The 26156-nt window shown below is 39.1% G+C and overlaps 1 protein-coding gene across 4 annotated transcripts in view; it reads left to right on the top strand.

Annotated features, from left to right (window-relative positions):
* Positions 1 to 26156, top strand: part of PRKAR2B (protein kinase cAMP-dependent type II regulatory subunit beta) — a 110544-nt gene that overhangs the window by 23463 nt on the left and 60925 nt on the right. For all 4 annotated transcript variants that reach the window (XM_073809577.1, XM_033862894.2, XM_073809576.1 and 1 more), the window contains exon 2: positions 6940 to 6975. In XM_073809577.1, the coding sequence (XP_073665678.1) occupies positions 6940 to 6975 (36 nt within the window). The remainder of the gene's footprint in view (positions 1 to 6939; positions 6976 to 26156) is intronic.

The following is a 26156-nucleotide window of genomic DNA, read 5'->3' as shown; positions in this document are numbered from 1 at the left end:
AAGGAAGGATACTGCCCTCTAGTAGTGTACAAAAAACACAGTAAACATAATGTACTAGATGTCTTCTGATAATGCTTGGAAGAAAAGAAGCAGGATGATGTGATTGAGAGGACCTGGAGAATGTTCAGAGAAAGGCTTCTTTAGGAGGAGACATTTGAGCTGAGCCTAGAATAGCAGGAACATCTTAATTCTGTGAAGACAAGGGGGAGGATTTGAATATGGTATTTTCTAAAACTGTACTTTTATGATTAGGCCAACCTTAATCACATTGCCCTGATTGTTTTCTCAGTCTTCATTTCAGAGCCCTTTATTTTCCTTAATTACCGTTTTCTGGGTCTGTTTTACTGTGACTTCAGGGATGTGTGACAGTTCAAACTCTCCGAGCTTTTGGTTTTCCTAGTATTGTTAGTGGTCTAGTCTGGAGCGTTCCCTCTTACAAACAAAACATTAGTTTCCATAAATCTGCTTCGCACATACATACTTGCACATACTTGATCCTATAAGTTTAGAAGAGACAGTTTTAGCATATGTGGAAGCAGAGATTGAATTGATGTAATTTTTTTTAATTAATTAATTTATTTTTGGCTGTGTTGTGTCTTCGTTGCTGCACGCAGGCCCTCTCTAGTTGCAGCGAGCGGGGCTATTCTTTGTTGCGGTGCATGGGCTTCTCATTGCTGTGGCTTCTCTTGTTGCAGAGCACAGACTCTAGGCATGCGGGCTCAGTAGTTGTGGAACGCAGGCTCTAGAGTGCAGGCTCAGTAGTTGTGGCGCACAGGCTTTAGTTGCTCCGCGGCATGTGGGATCTTTCCGGACCAGGGCTAGAACCCGTGTCCCCTGCATTGGCAGGTGGATTCTTAACCACTGTGCCACCAGGGAAGTCCCTGAATTGATGTAGTTTTGACAATGACCTTTCCCATCTCCTGCTTTTCTTCTGAGCCCACATTTTAAAATCCTAAAAGTATTTGGGAGCCTTTTTCTCGACATTGGTATTGCATCAGCTCTGTGTGTGGTTTTATATGCTTAGCTACCTTAGGACTCTGCTAGCTAAAGCTATATTTTTCTTCCTGTTCCTAAGAGGGTAGAATCCTCATGAATTAAAAAGTAAAGGTGGCTTCCCTGGTGGTGCAGTGATTGAGAGTCCGCCTGCCGATGCAGGGGACACGGGTTTGTGCCCCGGTCCGGGAGGATCCCACATGCCGCGGAGTGGCTGGGCCCGTGAGCCATGGCTGCTGAGCCTGCACGTCCGGAGCCTGTGCTCCGCAACGGGAGAGACCACAACAGTGAGAGGCCCGCATACCGCAAAAAAAAAAAAAAAAAAAAGGGACTTCTTAAGCCCGTGCGCCACAACTACTGAACCTGCGAGCCACAGCTACTGAGCCCACGTGCCACAACTACTGAAGCCCACGTGCCCTAGAGCCCGTGCTCCCCGACAAGAGAAGCCACCACAATGAGAGGCCCGTGCACCACAACGAAGAGTAGCACTAGCTCACCGTGACTAGAGAAAGTCCGCGCGCAGCAACGAAGACCCAACACAGCCAAAAAAAAAATTAATAAATTAAAAAAAAAAAACAGTAGAGAATCAAGTTCCTTTGTAAGCAAAAGTAACTAGGAGTGTATTTTCCCCCTATGGTAATAGTTATATTTTATGACCTCAGTATTTTAGAATATCAGTTATATTTTGAGGAGTTTGCTTTGTGAATAGAAAGAACAAAACCGTGCATCTTTTTAGTGGTCTTTAAAGCTGGCATTTTTTAAAAGCTGAATGTCTGTTTCATTTCATTCAGCCCTACCTGCAGCCATGCTCTGTGTGTAGGGTAGGTTGATGCCTGATCTCATGCTGTATAATCAAAAAGGAAGAAGAAAATTGGTCCCCCAAATGCCAGCCCCTCAAACAGTTTCCATCATGTCCAGTCAGAAGTACTGTGAGCAGACATGGCTTTAACAAAGACACAGAAAATATAGTCCTTTTCAATGTCAAAAATTAAACCTGTATAAAAAAGTTTGAAAATTATGCCTGTTACATTAATTAGCAAAATATTTCAGGTTTTGTTGTTGTTTATTTGCTTTCGTTGCTGTTGATATTTTAAAAAGTTAATTCTTCCTTGGTTCAAGGGTGAGCCTTATTTCAGTTTTAATTTTTGAAGCCCAGGCATAAGAGAAATTAATTTACTCTGAGCTAAGTATTTATTCTATCAAATATAATTAGTTAACATGGTTTCAATTGACATAATTTCTAGAATCTTTTATTTAGACAGCAGATTTGGAAAGTGTTTATTGCTAGAAAAGGCGACTCATAGGAGGTTAGGTGTGCTAATTATGTGCTGACTCCAAGATTGTTGTGTACATCTCACTTCAGGGCATATGAACACTCTTCTGCAAAAGTCCATTTAACCGGTGTGGCTCCAATATAGATAGGGTGGCTGTGTGTGTGTGTGTGTGTGTGTGTGTGTGTGTGTGTGTGTGTGTGTGTGTGTGTGTGTGTGTGTGTGTGTGTGTGTGTGTGTGTGTGTTTAATGACCATAAATCACAAGTCAGCGCTCGTATTTCTTTAACCTGGAACTTCTCTCCCAGCATTATGCTCAGAGGTGCAAACTGTCTGCATGACTATCAACCTGGCTTTCCTTTCTGAAGGCCAGACTCATTGGTTCATGCTTTCAATTGACTGCTTTTGTTTTTATAGAATTTCTTAAGTTTTCTAGTTTTCTACGGAACTTCTCTTTTTACCTAAATTTTTCTGTTAGGGCAGCTGCGTGTGTGGCATAAGCCCTTGCAGTCATAGTATGTGAAAATACCCCCGACTTGGTCAAGCTCTTCAGAGGCAGGGACTCTGTCACATTCCCAGTGCCCGGCATCCACATCCAATAAACAGTGGAATAAGTGGGACAAGGAGACTTGCTCAGTTTACTTCACAGAGTTGATTGATTCACGCCACAGCTGTTCACTCAGTGCCTCTTATCTACCAGGCACTGCTTATCTTGGGCTTCAGGCATAAAGAGGTGAGAAGATAAGCAGGTCCTGCTGGCTCCGCGAAACTCCAGTCACAGGTGTGGGAGGCTGTTTTCACTGCTAGGAACAGAGAGGCTCATTCAGCCACCTCAAGTAGTAGAGAGTTTTTCCTGTAAGGATACTCCAGGATTAAAGAAGACTTGAATCAGTTATACTTCTGGGGGCTGAGGAATTAAGACCCGTCTAGTTTGGGAACTGATGGGATCTCTGGATAGACAAGCGCAAAGACATTCATAGGAACACAGGACTCTCCGTATTGCGCTGGAATGGCGCTTGGGAGAAAGTCAAACCTACATAAACATTTCTGTATTTTTCCTTAGGATTCATTAAGATCTTAGGTTATATCTCCTTAAAATGTTAGGGGCGTTTAGTATATTCTTAAATCATATGTTTCTCCAGGCAGATAATACGTTTGCTATATTTTTCCTTCTATATTCTCCTAATGTGTGTGTGTGTGTATGTATAAATACACTTACAGAATATCTATAGAATAGGAAAATATAAAGGTGGAAACCAAGAGTCTGAGGAAACCTAATTTGACTTAGCACATTTTAAAGCATCATCTATTAACTTTTTTGTGAATTTGTGCTGCTGTTTACTTTGTATATGCAAAAAATGTAATGTTAAGATTGGTAATATTAGCTCATAGTAAACATCAGTCTCATATTTGAATAGGAATTTATAGTTTACGGGCACTTTCAAAGATGTTTATTTATTTTTTCATAAAACCCCCCTTGAATTACGGAGGGCAGATCTTACCTTGCATGTTTTTTAAATTGAGGATTTAGGTCAAAGTTATACGATTCATCCAAGCTTTCCGGGAAGGCGATGGGGCCAGCAGTGGAGCCCACGCCTCCTGACCCCAGTCGGCGCCCGGTGGTGCGTCCTTCCTCACCTTCCTCCTGCTCCCCTTCCCTGTACTTGGGTTCCTGGGAGAGAAAACACCAGGCACCCCAAGCCCAGCTGCACATCGCTTTACTTACAGCAGAGTCTCCACCCTGAATCTCAATCTTCTTCCCCATTTTGGTAACTAAACTAAAAAAGCTAGAAAAATTGTGAAGGTTACTGTTAGCTTGCCAAGAGTTGGTACAGGAAACACTTGTGTTTCATCCCTGCAAGTGGATATGAAGGGATATGTTTTGAGGGATTGGAGTTTTGGTAATTTTGTCAAAACCCAGTGTTTACCTTAACTACTGGGTACCACATGCCTGGTGCCCCCATCTTAACTGCCCAGTCCTGTGCCCCATTTACTATTGGGAAATGGAAGTCACAGTCATAGAACTTCTCTACGCACAATTTAAACATTGATATAATTTCTAGCAAAAGTATAAAGGAGAAATGAGGCAATTAATTTATAGTAAGTAAAATGTGTTTCAGCAGGTATGTGCTTACATGTACACAAGAAGACATAATGCACTTAGATTCTCCCACTTACATGTAGGATCACTAAGAATATGAAAGCTGCAAATGTAGTCTGATCAGGTGTATTGTACTGGTTATTCAGATACCACAAGTGATACAGCAGTGACATGATTTTTTTGAAATGATGAGCATCTATTAGTAAAATTCCAAACAAAACAAAAATACCCCCCAAAACCCCCAAATTCCCCCCAACATTGATTTATGTTGTATTTGTGTTGTAGAAAATCTGATGTATATTAAAACTGCATATAATAATCGTATTTATGTATAAACAGTGTTAGAATTTAGGCTCAGTTGGTTATAAATTGACTCGTTTGCCAACATGAATGTCCAGTGGGATATGTGAAAGTAGTGCAGGACAAGAGTTTTGGGATTCATGACAGTTCTCTGTTGTATAGGATTGTCCTGTACGTGGTCTGTCAAATGCCAAGGATGTCTTCTGAATTATTGTGACAGTTGAAAAAATTGCTCCCACAACTTTAGAATACACCTCCTAGATGGTGATGCCACTTCGTTGAAAATCTCTGCCTTAAACACTTCAGAAAGACACAGGGAATTCGCCGGCAGTCCAGTGGTTAGGACTCCCATGCTTTCACAGCGGAGGGCTGGGTTCAATCCCTGGTCAGGGAACTAAGATCCAACAAACCGTGCAGTGTGGCCAAAAAAAAAAAAAGGCACAGAAACCTAAGGGACCGCAAGGGAACAAAGATGTCCCAACATTTCAAACCAGAAGCTCACAGTGCTGTGATTTCATTGTCTAGAGAGACTAGAGGGGGAGGAGAGTATCTGCTCTGTTTTTTGCCCCAAGGCTGAGATATGCTTTTTGCCTTCATCTTGCCTTGGGCAGCCAGCACTATCTATTCTGCATTCCTGTGGTTGAAGTTTCCCCTGTCCTTGTAGCTTGCTGGGGAGGCTTTTTTTAGACTAGGTTCTGAAGGAGTTGTGCAAAAGGGGGTTGAAGGTGTCCAAGAAAACTGATGGAAGTTTTTTTGTGCGTGCGATATATAAAATATAACTACACTTTACCTGATGAAAGGTTTTTATATAAGTAATTTGTGATTTTGCAGCTATATGGCTGAATTATTTTGGTATATAAGTAGTGGGAATTTTCTCTTGCTCAGTTTAGAGTATATAATTTTGCTATACATTATAGTGTCTTAATAATTGGGTTTGTGAATGATTTCACACAGTTAATCCTTAGTAACAATGGAGATCAATATGGAAGGAAATAATTACCTATTACATGGTGATTTCAGGCGTCGGTATTTTTGCTTTCTGTTCTTGGTGGGGCAGCATTTTGGTGCTAGAAGTGTCTGCGTTGGAATTCTCAAGCTCTGCCACAGGGTGACTATGTGATCTAAAGCAAACTAATCCATATCTCCGAGCCTTACTGTAAAATGTTGTCATCAGTAATGTTGCGGTGCTGCTACTTAATAGAATGTTGCAAGGATTAGTGTGAAACATCTGACAGTTTTCTTCTAGTACTTATTCCGAAGCATCTATATTTTTTGTGCTCTATAACCATAATGCTGACAAAAATTTTAAGTCTTCTTTTCTTACTTGACCTATTTCCATAGTGTAAACAGTCTTTATAATTACTGTTTTAAAAGTATTGAAGTATTAAAAAGTATCATAGTAGACCCATGACATCCTGCTACTAAAATATACAGTGTAATACATGATGTCCTTTCTGTATATAATATGAATTGTAAACTTACCTGCTTCTCTGAAGAAATAAAGTTTTTAAAAACCTAATGTCTTGAGATAACTGTAAGGTATCTATAAGCAAAACCAAGAAGAAACAACAGAGCTAAGTTGAATGCAGGGCGTGGGCCAAGGGTGGGCTTACCAGCTGAGCAATGCACTCCCATACACCAGCCTGAAATTGCAGCCTTCCACAGATAGATTTACGTATCATAGACCTTTGGGTCGCACAAAAATTGTCAAAACCACAAATATACCATCCTTTACCTAATAATGATATCAGTATATGTGAGCATTTTTAGTTTTGTTTCCAAATATTTTCACTGTAAAAATGATGCTATTGAATAGATGTGTGTGTGTGCGCGCACGGACGTGTGTGTATCTTTTTCCTTCTCTAGTAATACTTCTTTAGGATAAATCTCTTAAAAGTAGAGTTACTCTCTTAAAGGAGACACACCTTTTATGACACTAGATGTAATTGCCAAATTGTTTACAAAAATATTATATAGATTGGCACTGTCTCAGTTAAGTAGTTTCAGCCACACATAACTAGGGATTTTCATTTAAAGTGTGTTGGGGGGACTAATTTAACAGGTGAAATATTGATTTTAATTTATATTTCTTTGGCTACTAGTGAATTTAAACATTTAATTTTCATATATTAATGGTTTTTCTTCTTGCATTATTTATTCATTCATATCTTTCTCCTATTTAATTTATGGGATCACTTAACAATTTAGGTCGTTTTCAGGGTTTTGGATAAATTAAAATTTTATCTAATCATATTATTCCGCTTTTCTCTTTCAGCTCCAGTAATAAACCGATTTACGAGGCGTGCCTCAGGTAAGTCTGATGATGGATTTTGCTCACTAATGGTGACATTTTTAAAATGGATTGGATAAGAAGGTATGAAAAGAATAATTGCTATAGAGTAATAACTTACTTGTCAGTCATTTTCCCAGAAAACACAACCATCTGATAAAATCAAGAACTAGGAAATAATTGGAAATACACACTGAGTGGCTAAACTTAAAACCACACTGTGCACTGAGGCTAATGGGTGGAGACTCTTGCCCCAATTTGTTTATTTCTGCTCTTGATAAATTATTATCTACATGGTTATCTGGTTTACCAGTCACAGTTTAGAAGAAGTAATTTAGAAGCTGGGTAAAGGACACTCTAGAAACAGGGAGGGATGGAGAGTTTTTAATAAAGGACAGGAAAACCCATAACACTCCAATATAAGACCTTGTCATCATGGGGTCCCATTCAGAATAGGAGCAAATTGCTTTATATTTGTTCCTGCCCCAGGGGCTATTGCTGTCCTAGAGATACCACAGTAACCTTCTGCATATTCACAGTGAGGGCGACCTTAACCATTGACAGGTGCTTAAATTTGGTTCACTATACTGGGCACCACCTGCATTACATTGGTGGGGAAGTAAAGCATTTCTATCCTAAATGAGTTTGGGAGCTGAAATGGATAAACTATTGTTTGGAAAATTCACTTCTGTGAAATACCTTCTTCTCTAAAGATAGAGGACAAGTGAAGTACTACCATGTTTGGTTTGAGAAAATGACTTTCTTTTATATATAACTGGAGTTTTTTGGTTGAAAAACACAAGAAATAATTTCAAACAGATCATCTTTGACATTTATATAATACAAATGAGTCATTTGTTTCATAAAATTACCTAATTTCCATCTGTGCTATATTATTAAATGTGTTTTAAGATTGAGTTTTAATTTGTCAGCAGTTACTGGTATAATTTACTCTTATTATGTGGTGACCAGGTCTATAGGGAAAAAGACAGGGATTAGGATAATACGCTGTATTGTGATGGTACCTACTTTATCCTCCTGAGCTTTTTGTAATGTTGAGGCATATCTATTTTTAATGTTGAAAACAAAGTGTAGATTACAATGCCTTTCATGGAATGAGAGATTATGTCAGTAAGGCATCAATCAGACTTTATCCCAGAGTAGAGCTATCAAGAGTGATCATATTCTGGTGTAATATGTAGTCTTTCATGAGCAGTGGTGGAGACAGAGAGGAACAATAAGACAGAATCAGTAGTGAGATATCTTGTCTCTGTGATGTAAGATTCTTTCTGTAGGAACATAGTTAAGACTCTTAGAATAAATTGTCTCCCTTTCTGCCTCAAACTGACATGAGACATTTATTTCTGGGCAAATTCCATTAATATTTGTTTTTCAGTATACTTAGCATCAGTTGAAGGATCAGGGGCTCTAGTATATAGGTTCATTCTGAAACACCCTATTTCACTCCCCACCACCACTGTTGAATCTGTGTCCAGTGTATCTCAGCAAGATTGGCTGGAAATGTAGACAAGCTAGAATGCCGGCAAAGAAATACACGTTCAAGTCAAATGTTGCATTTATTCCAAGTGACAGGCAATAGGAAATGCCAGTGAAAACAACAGGGAGCAGTTCGATTTAAAGAAAAATGAAATGATATCACGTTCAGGAGTCATGTTGTAAAAGCCTTAAAAGGTGTAAATATTGTTACCCTAATAATACAACATGCTGGAAAGCACTATGAGAATGAATTTTGACATTAATTATTGGAAGGAAAAGAGAATTGACTTATGGAATACTCCTGATGGGTCAGGCACTGTGGTAAGCATTTTATACACATTTTCAGTCTTTCAAGCAAGGGAAATAAAATTATATTTACTGCCTTGGATAAGAAGAACAATGGTCTTTGTCTTAAAACTTTTTTAACAAAGAAAGCAGAAACTGTCTTAAGACATCTTGGGGAGGAAATTCTACAGTTCTCTTTGTTAATTTAATCTAGTGGTGAAAAGTAATTCAATGCAGTAGTAGACTTCAGTTTCTTTGGAAGTAGCATTTCCTGAACATAAAAATAGACATCTACTTAAAATAGGGAAATTCGTATCTGATAATTAAAAATATTTCTTAGGATATGTTTTTTTGATAAAGTTTTAATTCAGAAATACTTTTTCTTTTCAGAAGTAAATTGTAACTTTAAATTTGTAATGTGATACCTGTAATTTAAGGGGAAAAAAATAAGTCAACCAGATATGTAGGATACAAGAGTTTACTTCTTGATACAAGAGTTTATTTCTTACTCGTCTATTTTTTTTAAAATTTATTTTATTTATTTATTTTTGGCTGCGTTGGGTCTTCCCTGTTGCGCGTGAGCTTTCTCTAGTTGCTGCAAGCGGGGGCGGCTCTTCACTGCGGTTCAGGCTTCTCATTGCTGTGGCTTCTCTTGTTGTGGAGCACGGGCTCTCGGTTCCCGGCATTCAGTAGTTGTGGCGTGCAGGCTCTAGAGCGCAGGCTCAGCAGTTGCGCAGGGCTTAGTTGCTTCGTGGCATGTAGGATCTTCCCGGACCAGGGATCGAACCTGTGTCCCCTGCATTGACAGGTGGATTCTTAACCGACAAGCCCCTTACTTGTCTATTTTTTAATAATAATTACAACAATAAGTACTGTATGTATACATTATAACAATAAATATACTATGTGTAGTGCTAGGTATTCAATCACTTTTGATTGAATGAAAATTTAAAAATAGTGTGTTATGATATATTCCTGATTTGACTGAGTTTCCTACATCTTTGAGGTTTTGGCTTTTGATATTCATACCGCACCTATCAAAAGTAAATATTTCAACCTGAATACTTCAAACAAAACATTTCTCCCTTTTATACATTTTTCTTTTGTTATGGTTCATGAGGATGAGGGCAATGTTTATATTAAGGATGTGTTTAACAAATACATAATTTCAGATCATTTTTATAAATAACACTGTTTCTGCTGAACTCTCCTCATGTGTTTTCAGTGCCTGCCCACAAACCTGTTGGTTTTTATTTCTATAAGTAAAAGGAATCAGTTTCACTCAGTATTTTCAAACAAAATTCATTCCTAGAATATTAAGAGTTTGTAGCGGTTTCAGGGTTTCATAAGTTAGTTTTCCACTTGGTTCAGGAATGAAAGGCATGTAGTGGAGTGTGATTAATGGATTAAAACAGGTGGGCATTTGGAACAGTAGGGTCTTGCTTTATATGGTAGAGAGGATAAGTTCTACAAAACTTATGATGATGAAACTGTCAGATTTTTTTTTTAACATCTTTATTGGAGTATAATTGCTTTACAATGTTGTGTTAGTTTCTGCTTTATAACAAAGTCAATCAGCTATACGTATACATATATCCCCATATCTCTTCCCTCTTGGGTCTCCCTCCCTCCCGCCCTCCCTATCCCTCCCCTCTAGGTGGTCACAAAGCACCAAGCTGATCTCCCTGTGCTATGCAGCTGCTTCCCACTAGCTATCTATTTTACATTTGGTAGTGTATATATATACATGCCACTCTCTCACTTTGTCCCAGCTTATCCTTCCCCCTCCCCGTGTCCTCAAGTTCATTCTCTAGTAGATCTGCGTCTTTATTCCCATCCTGCCCCTAGGTTCTTCATGACCTTTTTTTTTTTAGATTCCATATATATGTGTTAGCATACAGTATTTGTTTTTCTCTTTCTGACTTACTTCACTCTGTATGACAGACTCTAGGTCCATCCACCTCACTACACATAACTCAGTTTCCTTTCTTTTTATGGCTGAGTAATATTCCATTGTATATATGTGCCACATCTTCTTTATCCATTCATCTGTCGATGGACACTTAGGTTGCTTCTGTGTCCTGGCTATTGTAAATAGAGCTACAATGAACATTGTGGTACATGACACTTTTTGAATTATGGTTTTCTCAGGGTATATACCCAGTAGTGGAATTGCTGGGCCGTATGGTAGTTCTATTTTTAGTTTTTTAAGGAACCTCCATACTGTTTTCCATAGTGGCTGTATCAATTTACATTCCTGCCAACAGTGCAAGAGGGTGCCCTTTTCTCCACACCTTCTCCAGCATTTATTGTTTGTAGATTTTTTGATGATGGACATTCTGACGGGTGTGAGGTGATATCTCATTGTAGTTTTGCTTTGCATTTCTCTAGTGATTAATGATGTTGAGCATTCTTTCATGTGTTTGTTGAAAATCTGTATATATTCTCTGGAGAAATGTCTATTTAAGTCTTCTGCCCATTTTTGGATTGGGTTGTTTGTTTTTTTGATATTGAGCTGCATGAGCTGCTTGTAAATTTTGGAGGTTAATGCTTTGTCAGTTGCTTCGTTTTGTCAGATGTTTTTTGAAATCCAGGTAAATGTATCTCTGGTATCTTCCTGACAGTAGCCCATAACCTTTGTTTGCTTGTTTGTTTACTTATATTTTTATTGAGATATAATTGACATGTAACATTGTGTGTGTTTAAGGTACACAGCATGTTGATTTGATACATTTATATATTGCAGTATGATCATCCGTAACTTTACAGTACCCCATAATCCTATTGTTAAACAAAAGAAAAAGAAATACTGCTTTTGTTCTTTTTTAATCCATTTACACTCTGAGTAATCACTTCTTATCTTATGTCTTTTTAAATACACAGAAGTCATATACATAATCTATTTTAGAGTTTTGATAGAATTAGCACTGACAGTTTTGCATTTAATTTCTCTTAGAGCTTATTATGGACTTTCTGTTTTGGAAGATTATTCTTTTTGGTGGAAAAATGGGAAACATACCATTTATTGTTGTAATTATTATTAAAAATTATTGGTAGTAGTAGAGGTAGTAGCTGAATAAATCTTTGAAGAGTAAAACTTCAACCAAACCACAATTCTGTTGCTTTGCTGTTCATCTAGTATATTATATGGGAAAGACCCTAGGATGTAGAGTTACACAGACCTGAGTTCAAACCACCCATTTACTGTGTAAATTTGCTTGTAAGTTATTTACCTCATTGAGTGTTACTTCCTTATTTTCATTTTCTTTCATTTTGGGATCACAGCAGCTGTATTCACTTTTGTTATGATGGTTAAGTTAGATGGTTTTTATAAAGCAGAGTGTCTAGGCTCTCAAAAATGTTAGTGGTCAGCTCTCTTGAACATAGTTTAAGACAAAACAGAACAATAAAATGCTCATCTCTGTGTCTTAGTCTGTCATAAAAAGGCCTTAAAGAGTCATAACACTATTTGATGTTCATCCTTTAATATGGGCCTCTCTTTTTGTTGTTTGTACATTAAAGTTTTTTTTAAAAAAGAGTATAATGATTTTCCTCTGTGGTTTTGGCTCTGAATTGAAAAACAAATTGAAATGACCCATTAATCTTGAGCCAGTGCCTTCTCAGGAGGTCAGACCTCTCTCTGAATTTTTTTTAATCTCAGGATTTTATTTTGAAAAAATCAAGCTTATAGGAAAGTTTGAGGAATAGTTCAATGAACACCTTTATCTAGATTTCCCAGCTGTTATTAATTTGCCACATTTGTATGCTCTTTTCTTTCCTTCCTTGCACATGCACTGACACACACTTTTAGTTTTTTAACTGAACCTTTTAGGAATCCTAAATACCTCACGCATGTCTCCTAAGAACAAGGACATTTTCTGAATAATATAATGTGCAGGGAATTTAACTTTGATACAATGCTGTTATCTAATTTATAGTCTAGACTCCAGTTCCTCAGTTGTCTTGCTGTGTCCTCTCTCCCTCTCTCTCTCTCTCTTTTCGTTCAAGCTCATCCAAGGATTTTATATTGCATTTAATTGTCATGACTCCACTGTCATTGTCTTTCACAAAATGGCTCCCTGAAATTTTGAAATCTGCTTTTTTAGAGCTCTGACGGTTATCCCCAACAGTGGGGCAGTTCCCGGTTATCACCTGTTATGAGTTCTTACATTGTATGGGCATGTCCACTGTCTGGTCACGATGCCCCATTGATTGCCATGTATTGCTTTCACGGACTGCTGTTGAGCACTACTTGCTCTAATATGTCCTTATTTCTTATAATAGAAGTGAAAATGGAGCTCCAAATTATGGATTGGCTAATTTTCTTTTCACATGTAGATAATTAGCCACTCTTCTATTTTTAGCCATAACATGAGCATTGAATTTTATGGTATATTTTTAACAGATCTAAAATCTTCTAATTTTCCCTAAACTAGCATTTGGAATAATTCAGAGGTGAAATTAACTTTTGAATCTCACACACCCACTGTGTAAAATGGCACATTAAAAACTCAGTAAAATCACCCCAGACAGAAAATGATTAAGTCCCCAAGAAAAGTAGTGAAATAGCAGAAGTTCAGATCTTGTCTTGAATCTGATTCAGGGAACATATGCTTCCTTGATTCAGGGAACATATGCTTCCTTCTGTTTTGTTTTGGAAAGATTTTGTAGCCTTGGTATTAGTTTTTATTTTAAAGTTATTTGACAAGAGCTTTTAACCCCCAAATTATTTTTTTCCCAGAGGTCATTCTCATACTTTCAAACCAATTTGCTAGTATGAATATATTTACATTTATATTTTGTTATTAGAAGCTCATTTCAAGCTTGGTAATCACCAACACTAGATAATGCATTCCAGGAGAATACTACTTTAATTCATTTACTAATCCGTTCAGCAGATGTTTACTGATTCTTTACTTTGTGCCAGATACAGTGCTAGGGATGCAAGAAGAGTAAGATAGGGCCCTTAGGAAGTTCACAGTCTAGCAGGGAAGCTGGCTGTGACTCAGAGTGTGCTAAATACCACAGTATCCACAAAGTGAAAAGCAGAAAATGTATAGTTCTTCCCCGGCATGGGGCTCACAGAAAGGGTGCCATTTGAGCTGGTCTTTAAGGCTTATGACATGGGTTTCAGCAGGAAGATAAGAGTATTTGTGTTTTATCACTAGTAGGGGCTGTTTTTATTATAAGTCCTTTTTCATAGTATGCTGCTCTGCACTTGACCTCTGCCATCAGTCACCTGTGGCGTGGGTAAGCAGATGCCCAAGGCCATGGACAGCAGCGGCTGAAGGCCAGGAGTTATTTTTGCGTTTAACTTAACCATTGCTTCAAAATGTTAGCATCTCTCTTATCAGGGGAGGCAGTTTAGGCTCTGGATTGAGACCTGGGTTGGAGTATTTGCTCTGCTACTCACATATCCACTTACTAAAAGTGTGTGTGTGTGTGTGTGTGTGTGCGTGTGTGTGTGTGTGTGTGTGTGTGTGTGTGTGTGTGTGTGTGTGTGTTGGTCTTAGTTGCCTTTGTTCTCCAGGTAGAATATGGAGATAATACCTATCTCACAGAATGATTGTACTGATTAAACAGAAGATAATCCATGAAAAACACTTCACACTATATTCTCCCCAGTTTACTTTCACACTCTCAGCCTGTTGTCCACATGGGTCTCCTAGACGGGCAGGGGGCTTCAGGAGCCTGGACTGGATTTGAGGGGGTCAGAAGTAGCTCGTGGACTGCAAAGCTTGACACAGAGAATTCTTTAGAAAGGTGACACCCTGGGTGGGGCTGAGATCAAGAGTCAGACAGTTCCACTGAGACAGCTGGGTGAAACCAGAGGTGCCCGCGCTGGGCAGGGAGCTGCAGCTGGAGAGGGCCTCTGAGAGGCCAGAGCACAGGTCCCGGGGCTCTTTGTGGGGGGAGGGGTTCCAGACCACCTCCGTCCCTGTTCTCTTTCTGTCCCCAGGCTCCTGTTAAAACAGACTGTCCCCTGGGATTCATCACAAGTCAGAGCAGTTGAACAGATCAAGTGCTGCCCCCTTCGCACCCTCTGCCTCTTCCCCCCTCCTTCCTCTCTGGCAGTACTAGCTGACTGGGGCTTCTGGCGTGCAGTGCAAAACAGAGCCCAGTGGGCTCCACGGCGAGTGTTCAGTCTCTGGTTCTTTTTTGTTAGGCTCAGGAATGCTGATGAACTATCTCAAGGCCAGTGGGAGATGATCTCTTGAGCTTTATTGCATTTTCTGCAAAGTTCTCTCAGAGACCCCTGGGGAAGGGAAAGAGAGAGGCAGCATTAAAACCTTGATCTACATACAGATGAGGGCTGGGCAGGATGTCTCCTCTGCTCCCGTAGTGTCCTCAGACCAGAAGACGTGGAGGGATTTGAAAGATGGCACGGAGGCCTATGCAGCCCGCTCAGCCCCTTGTGTGCCCCGGTCCCTGGACACTGCCTGTGAAACAGACAGGAGGAGATAGAGTGGACATTTGAACTTATTGCAGCCGTCCTCTAAGTGTGATCAGAGTGGAGGTCACTGCTCTGCAAACTCTCCCTGTGAAGGCCCAGATCCTCCTGCGCCTTCGACCCCAGTCCACTGCAGGCCCTTCCTTTTGGAAACGGTAGTGAAATTGCCCCGGTGGTAACACATCGCTGTACCAGTTGTAATAGTACAACTATTGCTATTAGCTGCTCCCGCTCTCTGGACTTATCTCACTGTGTACACTGAGGTTTAGGTGACGTGACCTCAGTGTGATCTGTATGAGACATGAAAGTTCTCCTAAGAAGCTTTATAAAGGGAAAATGCACATTTATCTAAAGGAACTGATGATTAAAACAAAACCAAAAAACATATTTTACCACTTGGGCATTTTGTAAGAGCAGACTGCAGTGTGAGCGGTGCCCTTGGACAGGTAGGATGCTGGTGTGCGGGGGAGGGGAGGGGTGGGCCGGGCCGGCCCCAGGTTCGTGGCACACGTGTCCTTACCTCTGCTTCCGGCATCCATGTGCCTCCTCACGTTGGGAACGCCTCACGGGCTCCACTTGTCTGGCCTTGGGACAACTCACCCCGCACCGTGTTCCCCACCACTCAGCACTCTTTCTTTCTTTCTGGATGCCATCTGTGAATAGAGTATGCATCCATGCTGCTCTTACTGTTACACATCGTTTGATATTGTGGTTGTTCTCGTGTCTCTTTCCCTCTACTAAACCGTGAGCATCCTAATTAATGAACTGAGGGAAAAGGGCATTTCTGGATGAAGTCAAAGAAAAAAAAAGAAGGGAAAGTAAGGAAATGGGCATCCTAGAAAAATGGGAAGAATTGGCCAGATGTGTTATAACGGGGTTTAAGATTCCAGAGGAGTCATGACCAGCGTGTATTAGTTGCGGGGTGAGACTGCTAAAGTGGATATTGGATGAAGCTTTATTGGAGTCAAGGAATTAAAATAAAAATTGAGGGTGGGCATGGACATTGATGTGTTCTGTGATGATGGCAAAACTGGAGTGGAAAGAACACAGAGCTACATGCTGGTCTGGAGGGTACTTGAATGCCACAAATCTAAGGGGAACAGGGCATCGGCAAGGACTACCACGTCTGGTCTGGATGCCAGAGTGAGGAGCCAGGGGCACCCCTCTCTATTATTCGGATCCCACTGTGTGTAGGCGGTGGGACCTTCTGAGAGTAGTGGTTTACTTACAGTGGGGGGGGCAGGGGGGTGTCCCACAGGTCAGCTGTTGAGCAGATATTTATTGAGCAGTTAGCATCACCAGGCACAGTGCTGGGCGCTGGGTAGAGCAGCAGTAAACATGCCCTGCCTTCTAGGACCAGTGGGGAAGCTTAAAGTGTGGAGATGAAATTGGGGAAAGGTGGTTGTCTGGAGGGTCTTGCATCTTGTGGATGACCAAGGATGACAGAGCAAAGAGGGCAGAGTTGGATGGAGGGTGTTTCGGTTATAATTTATTCACTATGAATGCTTGTTTAACTAAACTTTCTTTAAGGCTAACTCTGTCAGGTTCCCAGTGAGAGCACCTTAACCTTCTGATGTTTACCGTGAGTACGGAAGGCAGGAGGTGTAGAAGCGAAGAGCTTGGAATGGCCATTCTTCCATTTATTGATCAAATATTCAACGAGAGCCTACAGCGTGTCTTGCACTGGTTTGGGCCAGAGGCCAACAGACGTAGTTTAGGATTTTAGTTGCATCATTGTTTAGCTCTATGAACTTGGGCAACTTACTTAAACCCTGTTCTGTAAATTCATGAAGAGATATAGGCAAAGTTTTCTTGGTTTGTTTGTTTCTTTGTTTTTTTAAGCACAGTGCTGACACACGAGTGCTAAATAAACTTTTATATATCATTAGGCTCAATTTGTCAAATTTTAATCTAATGAAAATGCCACAATATTAGTATCTATGATATTTTCTCCTGTAATCTCTCCCTCTTAATTTTAATTGGCCAAAGTGCATAATTCAGTGTATCTCTTATAGCTAATTCCCTTACTTCAAATTTGGATTAACTTAACACTGTATTGATATTTGTGGGGAGATGGGAGAGATTTCTCTCAAATGTAACATCCTTTAGCTTTTTAGATAAAAACAGAAAAGCAGCTTCAGTCTCCCCTAAATTATAAGCTGTATGATCTGCTTTCTAAGATTTAACCTTTCATTTTAAATGAGTGTATGTACAGCCCTCCCTTCCCCCACCTCAATCAGATTGAACCAGCTGCTTCTCGGAGGTGATTGCTGGAGAATGTTACTGTCATTGGATTCTGAGACTCTGAGAGGCCAACAGTGTCTAGCTAATCATTTGATCACGTTTTCTGAAAATTAATCGTACAGCTAAAAACCACAGAACGTATCCAAGTAATAAGCGGGTTTCACCACCACCACCATTTTTTCCTACCTTCAGTCTTGCATTATTAAAATCAGAGAACATTGATTTTGTTGTTGTTGTTTTACATAAGACTGTATGATCAAATTGCTAAAAAATGAAAATATAGATGAATGGTATATTGTTTTCAAGATGGTAGAAAAGAGGAGCCTTTCATTTGAAAGAGTAAACAGCTTATTGTATCATTATACATGTTTCATGGAATTATGAATGTTATCATCTTTACTGACCTTCATCAAAAAAGGTGGAACTGACCCTCTACTTAGATATTTTAAAGCAGAATTCTCAGTTATAGCTCCCATTTAAGAGCAGATGCACGTAGTTTGATATGCTCATTGCATAACATAAATAGGGTACCACGTGCAGAGTGCTCCAGAAAATGTACATGGCTTTCATGCTATAGGGTTCTTTTCACAGCTGAGTTTCAACAGGTTGCTGAGTAATGAGCTGCTGTAGTAACTGAAAACTTCAACTCTTGTGGCTTTCTAAAAATAAACCGCTACTTTCAAGTTACCTTTTTATTTGGCATTTTCACTTTATTCAGATTTTGTGGCCCTCTTATAGCGTTGCTTTTCTTTTCTTCAGCACATTTACGTGAAGGGGACAATTTAATCTATTTTAAGTAACTTTCTTAAATTTGAGAGCTATTCGAATCAGGCAGCGTCCCATCAGGCAGATAGAAAGGGGCTCCGAGGAGCTGCCGAAAATGAAATAATTTTATGGGCAGAAGGGAGTGGGAACAAGGAAGTTACACTAGGAAAAAAGTGAGTTGGTTATTGTAAGGTCCCTTTCCTTTAGGGAGTAGCAGGGTCTATCAGGCAGATGACCTCCCTAGGGCTGACCAGGCAACTCCTGATTGGCTGATTTAAGATTCAGTTTCTGGGAGAGCAGAAACTGTAATTAAGTCAAGTCTCAGTTTGGTGACCTGAGGCTTATTAGAGGCAACTCCATTTTGGGCCTGTAGTCTTGTTTTTAACAGTCATGAATGTTTTTCAGGAGTTTATAATTCCTAAAACTCTCCCCCTTGCTTTCATCCAAGAATAAATTTCTCTAACGAGAAGTTGCTCAAAAGCTTATTCAAAGGACCATTTATTTTGGTTATGAACCGTCGTAGTGTAATTTGTGAAGGTATTGTAGATGGTGATGATGATACTAAAATATATGCAGGATGGACCTGTGTGCCAGGCACTGCTTCTTAGCAGCCTTCCCCATGATAACCCACGAGAATCACTGCTGCCATCTTTGAAGGAGGGTTTCTTATTGTCTCCATTTTACAGGTGTGAAAACTGAGGCACAAAGAGTTTAGCATGCTTACGGCCATGTTTTTATTTTTTTAATATGATTAATTTATTCTTTAAAATTGAATCAAAGTTTTTAACAGTTTTATTAAATGGAATTCACAAGTTAGTAGTACTATCAAAATCTTGGACACTTCACAGCCAAATCAAGCCCTTGTTTGTGAAGATTCTGGAGTACACGAAATCGAACAACTCCTAGCTATATTTCCATTATAATTTTCATCCTGAATTTTGAAATTATGTTATATATTTTATACACTAAATTCCAACAAAGTAAAGGAAAAGCACTGGTTTCTAGTACCATTCTAGCATTGTATTTCTACCCATACTCGTACAAATAAAGCATTTAATTTATTGTTGTTGTTTGCTAACAGCCAAGGTTAGTCAAGTTTTCTGTGCCCAAAATTACAGAATGGTTTACATTCTGATGCTTTTAGCCATCAGTTTGAGTGATTCAGATTTTTTTTTCTTATTTTTCTTTCTTAGTATCAGAAAAGGTTTATTAAAAAATCGTCACCCTGAACTGGTGTAGCATTTGATGCTACCATTTATTAAAACCAACTTTTCCAACTTTTATACAAAGTGTATAAAAAGCAGTTCCTGGTGTGACTTATGCTCTGCCTCTGCCCCTTGACATCTTGATTCAGATTAATTTTAATCTAAATTTAAGTATTATCCCCTTTCCTTTTCAGCTAGATATCTGAAAATACTGTGTTGCCACCCAAATTAATGGATAAGTATCTGGAAATATTATAAACCATGATACTACTTGTTTATACATAGAATTAACTACATTTTTAGAAACGATTTGCTTGCAGTTTAGTTAGGTTTATTATGTCTCTTTGTTTCTCCCTGAAGGAAAAAAAACTATTAATATTGGGAAAAATCAGTTTAGTTTATATTGTCATGACTACCATCTGTATGCTTTTCAGATGTCTGCAAATCGAACAGAAGGTTAATGATGCAAGTGTACCTAAGGAAGGTGCTTAGAACTGAATAAGTCGTGTTTGCTTGGTTTATAGAATTGTATTATTGCAATTATGGATCCTCTAGAAAATAAAAAGACCTAGTTACATCTGTTTGTATAAACTAGGAACCACTGAGTCCAGCACTCTGAGCAGTCTAAAAACAGTATGTGAGATGCTCCGTGGGGACAGAAGGGAGAGGGTGAGATGAGAAGCACCAGGGGAGGTAGGCATGGACGGAGGGGAGGGCCGAGAGGTGATGGTTGTTCATTTTCTCCGTGTTGATTTGAAATCATTTTCGGCTCTCCCTTATCTTCGGCAACAATAAGTCAGCATATTTTTTTCTTTTTTTTTTTTTTTTGGCCTTTTTAATGATGAGGTCATTTCCCACTATATATTAAGTGCAACATTTTTTTTTTTTTCTTATTTTTGCGGTACGCGGGCCTCTCACTGTTGTGGCCTCTCCCGTTGCGGAGCAACAGGCTCCGGACGCGCAGGCTCAGCGGCCATGGCTCACGGGCCCAGCCGCTCCGCGGCATGTGGGATCTTCCTGGACCGGGGCACGAACCCGCGTCCCCTACGTCGGCAGGCGGACTCTCAACCACTGCGCCACCAGGGAAGCCCAAGTGCAACTATTAATATGTTTCTAAAATGGAATCTTTGTGAATCAGTAGTCATGGTTTCTATAGCTGTAATCAGTGCATAATGTACCTTTTTTATCATTTAGAGATTTTTTTTATTATAAAGTTGGTACATGCTCATAGTAAAAAGTGAAACGGTACAAAGGGTATAAAATGAACACTACAGGTGCTTGTTTCTTCCATTGTTCCCAATCATTGTCCTGGAGGTAACCACAGTTAATGGTTTCTTGAGTACTTTTCTGGACTTTTTTATGCACATACATATTTACTTAGAATTAAAATTATATCCAGCTTTGCATATTGCCTTTTTCACTTAACAGTATGCCCTGTACTACTCTTCATGTCCTTACATCTAGAGGTATACCTCATTCTTATTTTAATGACTGAATGGTATTCTATTATATGGACACATTAAAATTTATATAACAGGCTGTTTACATTTTAGGTACATGTGTCTTTGCATGATTGTGCAAGTAGATCCATTGGATATATTTCTAGAAGTGGAATTGCTTAGTCAGAGGTATGAGAATGTGAAATTTGTGTAGGCATTGTCCAATTGCCCTTTAAAATAGTATACTAATTTATACTCTTATGTTTAACATATAATTGCAGAATTTTAAAATTTGTATCAATTCGATAGATCAGTATGTTTTAGTTGGCATTTAAAAAAATTTATGAGTGAGGCTTGGCATCTTTTCATTAATTTTGGCCATTTGTATTTATTTTTCTGTTAACTGCCTGTTCAAAAAAATTTTTTTTTCCCTTACTGATCTAAGTGTTTGAGCTCTGAGGTCAGATGGCTTTGGGTTCAAATTTGGGCTTTGCCATTCACTAACTGCTTGACCTTGAGGGGGTTGTTTAGTCTCTTTGAACTTTAGTTCTTTTTCTGTGGTGGTAAGAGGACCTAATTCATAGGGTATTCTCAACTAATTGATGAGATAATCAATGTAAAATATTTAACCCATTTCCTAAAGAATAGTAAGAATATAATATGTTTCCTAGGAGCATTACTAGTACTACTGAGATTTTTTTTTTTTAATTAAGAATAGAATTTGTCAAATACCTTCATGGCATTCATACAAGCATTTGTTTTTTTCCCTTTTCACATAATGGTATGGTAAGTTGTCTTAACAGATTTTCTAATATTGAACTATCCTTATATTCCTAGAATGAATCTGCTCGATCATAACATCAATTATTAATTGTGTTCTTAAAATATAACTGACACACATCAACTATTATTTTAGTACAAGTCAAAACACATTTTGTAACACAGAATTCAGCTCTGAATTTTAGGTATATTTCAGAGAACATTGTTGAATACGCTTTCCCGTTTTAGGTGAATAATGAGGGATCAGAACTAGGAATGATCTATTTAGAAACTGTTGGTTGAAGCACCTCGTAAGCCCAACAAGAGGCATTAATTATGATTCAGATGTACTAGTCAGTATATATAACAAGCAACCATTGTTCTATCCAAACCATAGAGCAAGAAATGGCTTAGGGAAATGACATTTTGTTTCTGCATCATATTTTCATGTTCTTTGAGATTATATATACTTCAGGGCTTTTAAAATAATAATCACAGTGTAGTTTTATAAAACTGCAAGAACACTTTTTCATACATAGGAAGTTAGTATATGTTCTAATTTGTGCCTTTTAAGGACATGTGCAGCTCTGAAATAGTGTGTTGTATTGTTTCGATGACTCAAATTCGGTTACTTAAGGTTAATTTTAGACTGGGAATCTAGCAGAGAAATGAAATAAATACATGAGGAACATTTGTGTAAACCACTTCTCATGGTTTTCCTTCCAAAACCATTTTCATCCATAAATTACTGACTTCTTTTTTTTAATTCTTCCTTTTTAACTTCAGAAGTACTAAGGGCATTAGAAATGTGGTATGCATGAGGTAAAGATATTTTATACTGAAAAGTTAGAATTTTAGTTCCATGCTATGGATCCATTCTGTATACAAACTTGTATATAATTAGAACCTGGAATTCCACTGAGAAACCCTTTGAATAATCATAATAGTTACCATTTATTGAGGGCTTACCTTAAGCCAGGAACTGTTCTGAGTGCTTTGCATGTAGTAATTAATTTTATTCTTAAAGCACCTCTATAGAACAGGTAGTGTATTGTCCTCACATTACAGGTAAGGAAACTGATACACAGAGGTTAAGCCCTTGTCCAGGGTAACAGCAACAGAGGGGCAGGACAGGATTCAAATTCAGACCTTCTGTCTGCCAACCCTGTGCTCTTTCAAATACTCCATTCTGCTGACGAAGATGGAGCTACTGCCATTCAACAAATATTTATTGAGTGTCTTCAGTGTGCTGGAAATTCTTAATTGTAGATCTGAGGCATTGCTATGGTGAGCAAGATACACAAGCTCCCTGCTGTCATGAAGAGTACTTTCTTGTGGAAACAAAATAAAGGCATAAACTCCGTAGTTTATGAAGATCCTTCATAGGTATAGCCAGTTGTGTTTTGCAAAGGTATTTTATAATAACGATGAATGTTGTTCCCCTTTTCTCCATTTACCTAGTTGGTTCATGAAATCCCTGTCTTGGCTATCCGTGATATGTTTTGTTTTTATGTAGACTCAGGAGACTGGGCATTGTAGGGGAAAATTCCTGTGCTTTGGCATCTGAAGACGTGGGTAAGAATCCAAGCGCTCCATAGTGTGCTAGCTGTGTGTGAACTCTGGCTTTGGTGTCTTCATTTATAAACTGGGCGTTGGGTGCCCTACCCCCTACAGTGGTTGTTAGGATTAGGTGAGCTCAGGTCCCTAGCACAGTGTATGACATAGAAGGATCATCTATTAGTTTCCTACTTTCTATACCTTTTCTAGTCTTAATAATTTTCAGTGAAAGATACAAATGCAGGTAGAGGGAATAAACTGAGTTCCCTGTAAATGATGTTTAACTTTTTTCTCACCAGAATGCTACATTTGTTCAAGTAATTTTTATTTGAAATCATCATTTAGGCAGATGTTGAAGAAAGTTGATGTTGCAGAATAACTTAGAATATTCAAAAAAAATATCTTCTTGAAAGAGTTAAGTATAAAAAATGCATCTTAACAGACTGCTTTCTCAAAATGTTCATTGGTATATTATATTACTGTGCTAGAATTTACTTCTTGTTCTGTACCATAAAAATAATACGTTTTAATTTCATATTGCTTCTTTTTTTTTTTTTTTTTTTTTTTTTTTGGGGTACGCGGGCCTCTCACTGCTGTGGCCTCTCCCGTTGCGGAGCATAGGCTCCGGACGCGCAGGCTCAGCGGCCATGGCTCACGGGCCCAGCCGCTCCGCGGCCCGTGGGATCTTCCCGGACCCGGGCACGAACCCGTGTCCCCTGCATCGGCAGGCGGACTCTCAACCACTGCGCCACCAGGGAAGCCCCATATTGCTTCTTATTTGCTCATACTTAGTAATACCCATATTCGTTTCATTAGAAACATTTGTTTCTGATATTCAGTAACTCAGTGTAATGTGATAATCAGATTTGGTTGTACTGTAGTGAGTTCTTGATAGAAACCATACCTGTTAATTAAATTATTCATGTGTACACTTAATAACCTTGACCCTGTATCTAGTCTGTCACTGGATTAGTGCTGACTTTCACTGTGGGTTTTCCTTTCTTTCTGTTTCTATTGGCACCGTACCACTTACAACACACATAGGTCGCTGTAACAAGGCTAAGTAATCTCTCTTGCTTTAGTCTTCCTTCTTTTTCCTAATTCATCTGGCACATCTTTGTCATAATATGCTACATATCACATGTCGTAAATTCTATACATTTTAAATTGATATTCGACTCAAGGCCCTGAAGAACTTAGACTCAGTTACCCTGTAACCCTGTTTTCTGTTACCCCTAACTCAAACCTCCCCATCCAGTCTAGCTGTGGCTGCCTACTGTATTGTAAACATGCTTTGATTTAAAATATGCCATGTAATCCTCTCATCAACTTTTTGAGTAAGTTATTATTTTTATCCCCATTTTGTAAACAAGGAAACTGAAGCACAGAGAAGTTAAATAACTGGTCCAGAATCCTTCAGCTTGTCTGGGGAGTAAAGCTTGAACCCAGTGAGTTTCCCTATGGATGTGTGCTCTTCAGCCCAGACTTTCTTAGGAACTAAAGCCCCACTCAGGTGTCATCCTGAATAAGAATCTATGGGGTGACTCAGTTCTTCGCTGAGTGACTCATGACACCTGTTGACATGGGGGAGAATGCCTCTCCCAGGAGGTGACATTTGGGCCAACAGGTCGGAAGCACAGGGTGGCAGGGCTTGGGGGGGAGCGTTCCAGGGGAACTGTGTGTGCAAAGGACCGCAGCTTAGTCTCATTCATAGGCAAGTGTGAATGTTTATGTAGTCTACTCCGTCCTTATGTCTTTTGATAGCTTAAGCCAAATATGTCAGTCTCTTTTTCAAGGTTTACACCTCATGTGATTCTTATACAGCTGGCATTTACTTAATCACAGCAACTCTGTGAGGTAGGTCTCAATAGCCGCATTTTACTGCTGAGAAAAGTTGAGACTCATAATGCTTAGTGATGTCAAGAGGTCACACAATAAGTGGCAGGAAGAAAGTGGTAGAGCTGGGATACACCTCAGGTTTTTGTAAATCCCATGCCCTTTCCCCACACTGTAGATCAGTCACTCTGTATAACCACGGATAATAATTTATACTCCTGTCTTAGATGAATCAACCTCCCTAAGCAGGATATAAGCTAGTAGGGTGCAGGGACCCTTTTTAGTACTTTATTGTCATAAATACCAAGGACAGCTTTACAAATAGTCAGCAATGAAAGGTCGTTTGCGTGTGTTAGTTTTAGAGGCATTTTGCATATGGTAAAACAAAACTTTAATAGTTAAAAAATGAGTTGTTTGCAGAGTGCATGTGTCATTTTCATAAAAATAATAAAACTATTAAAAATACCAGTCAATGGTTCTGAAATCCATGGAACATAAAAACTAAATTGAAGACCTAAGGCCAACCTTATTTGTTCTGCAAGACAGCAAAACTTGGTGGAAGAGAAGAATTTCAGTTTTGCAGACTACCTTTATCATTTGCGTTCTCTGACTAATATCATAGATAAAGAATCATGGGTACTTCTGTCAGAACCATACATGGTCCCCGAGTTACGTATCACCCACTTTTGTTGTTAGAATTCCATTGAATAGTCATGAGATTTTGAACGTGTTATTTTGCAAATACTATCAAATACTGTCAATGACTTTTGCAAATACTTATCAATGACTGCTGTATGGTTTTATTTTTAGTTATTTTTGGTATTGGTTGGACCTTTATTATCTTGTTTTCCTTATTGTCCTGATCTTTCTGAACCAGTGTTCCCCTTAATTTCTGAGGTCTCCATGATTGTGAGTGACTGAAATGCACGTTGAATTCCATCAAGTGAAATTGGAAGGTTTATTGAAATAATGGTGGCGGTGGGGTTCTCTCAAAGTCATCCAGCCACAGGGAGGGCAGGAATGCAGCTGGGCACCTGGACTTTGAACAGTGGTAGGGACCTCCCCATCTCTTGTCTCTGATTCTCTCCCCTGCTGTAGGCTGCTTTCTCCACATGATGGGAATATGACCACCACAGCTCCCCACTTTACAGCAGTAGCCACCAG

The sequence above is a fragment of the Tursiops truncatus genome, chromosome 9, assembly GCF_011762595.2.
Source record: "Tursiops truncatus isolate mTurTru1 chromosome 9, mTurTru1.mat.Y, whole genome shotgun sequence".
Lineage (NCBI taxonomy): Eukaryota > Metazoa > Chordata > Mammalia > Artiodactyla > Delphinidae > Tursiops > Tursiops truncatus.
This window is presented reverse-complemented; position numbering and strand designations above follow the sequence as displayed.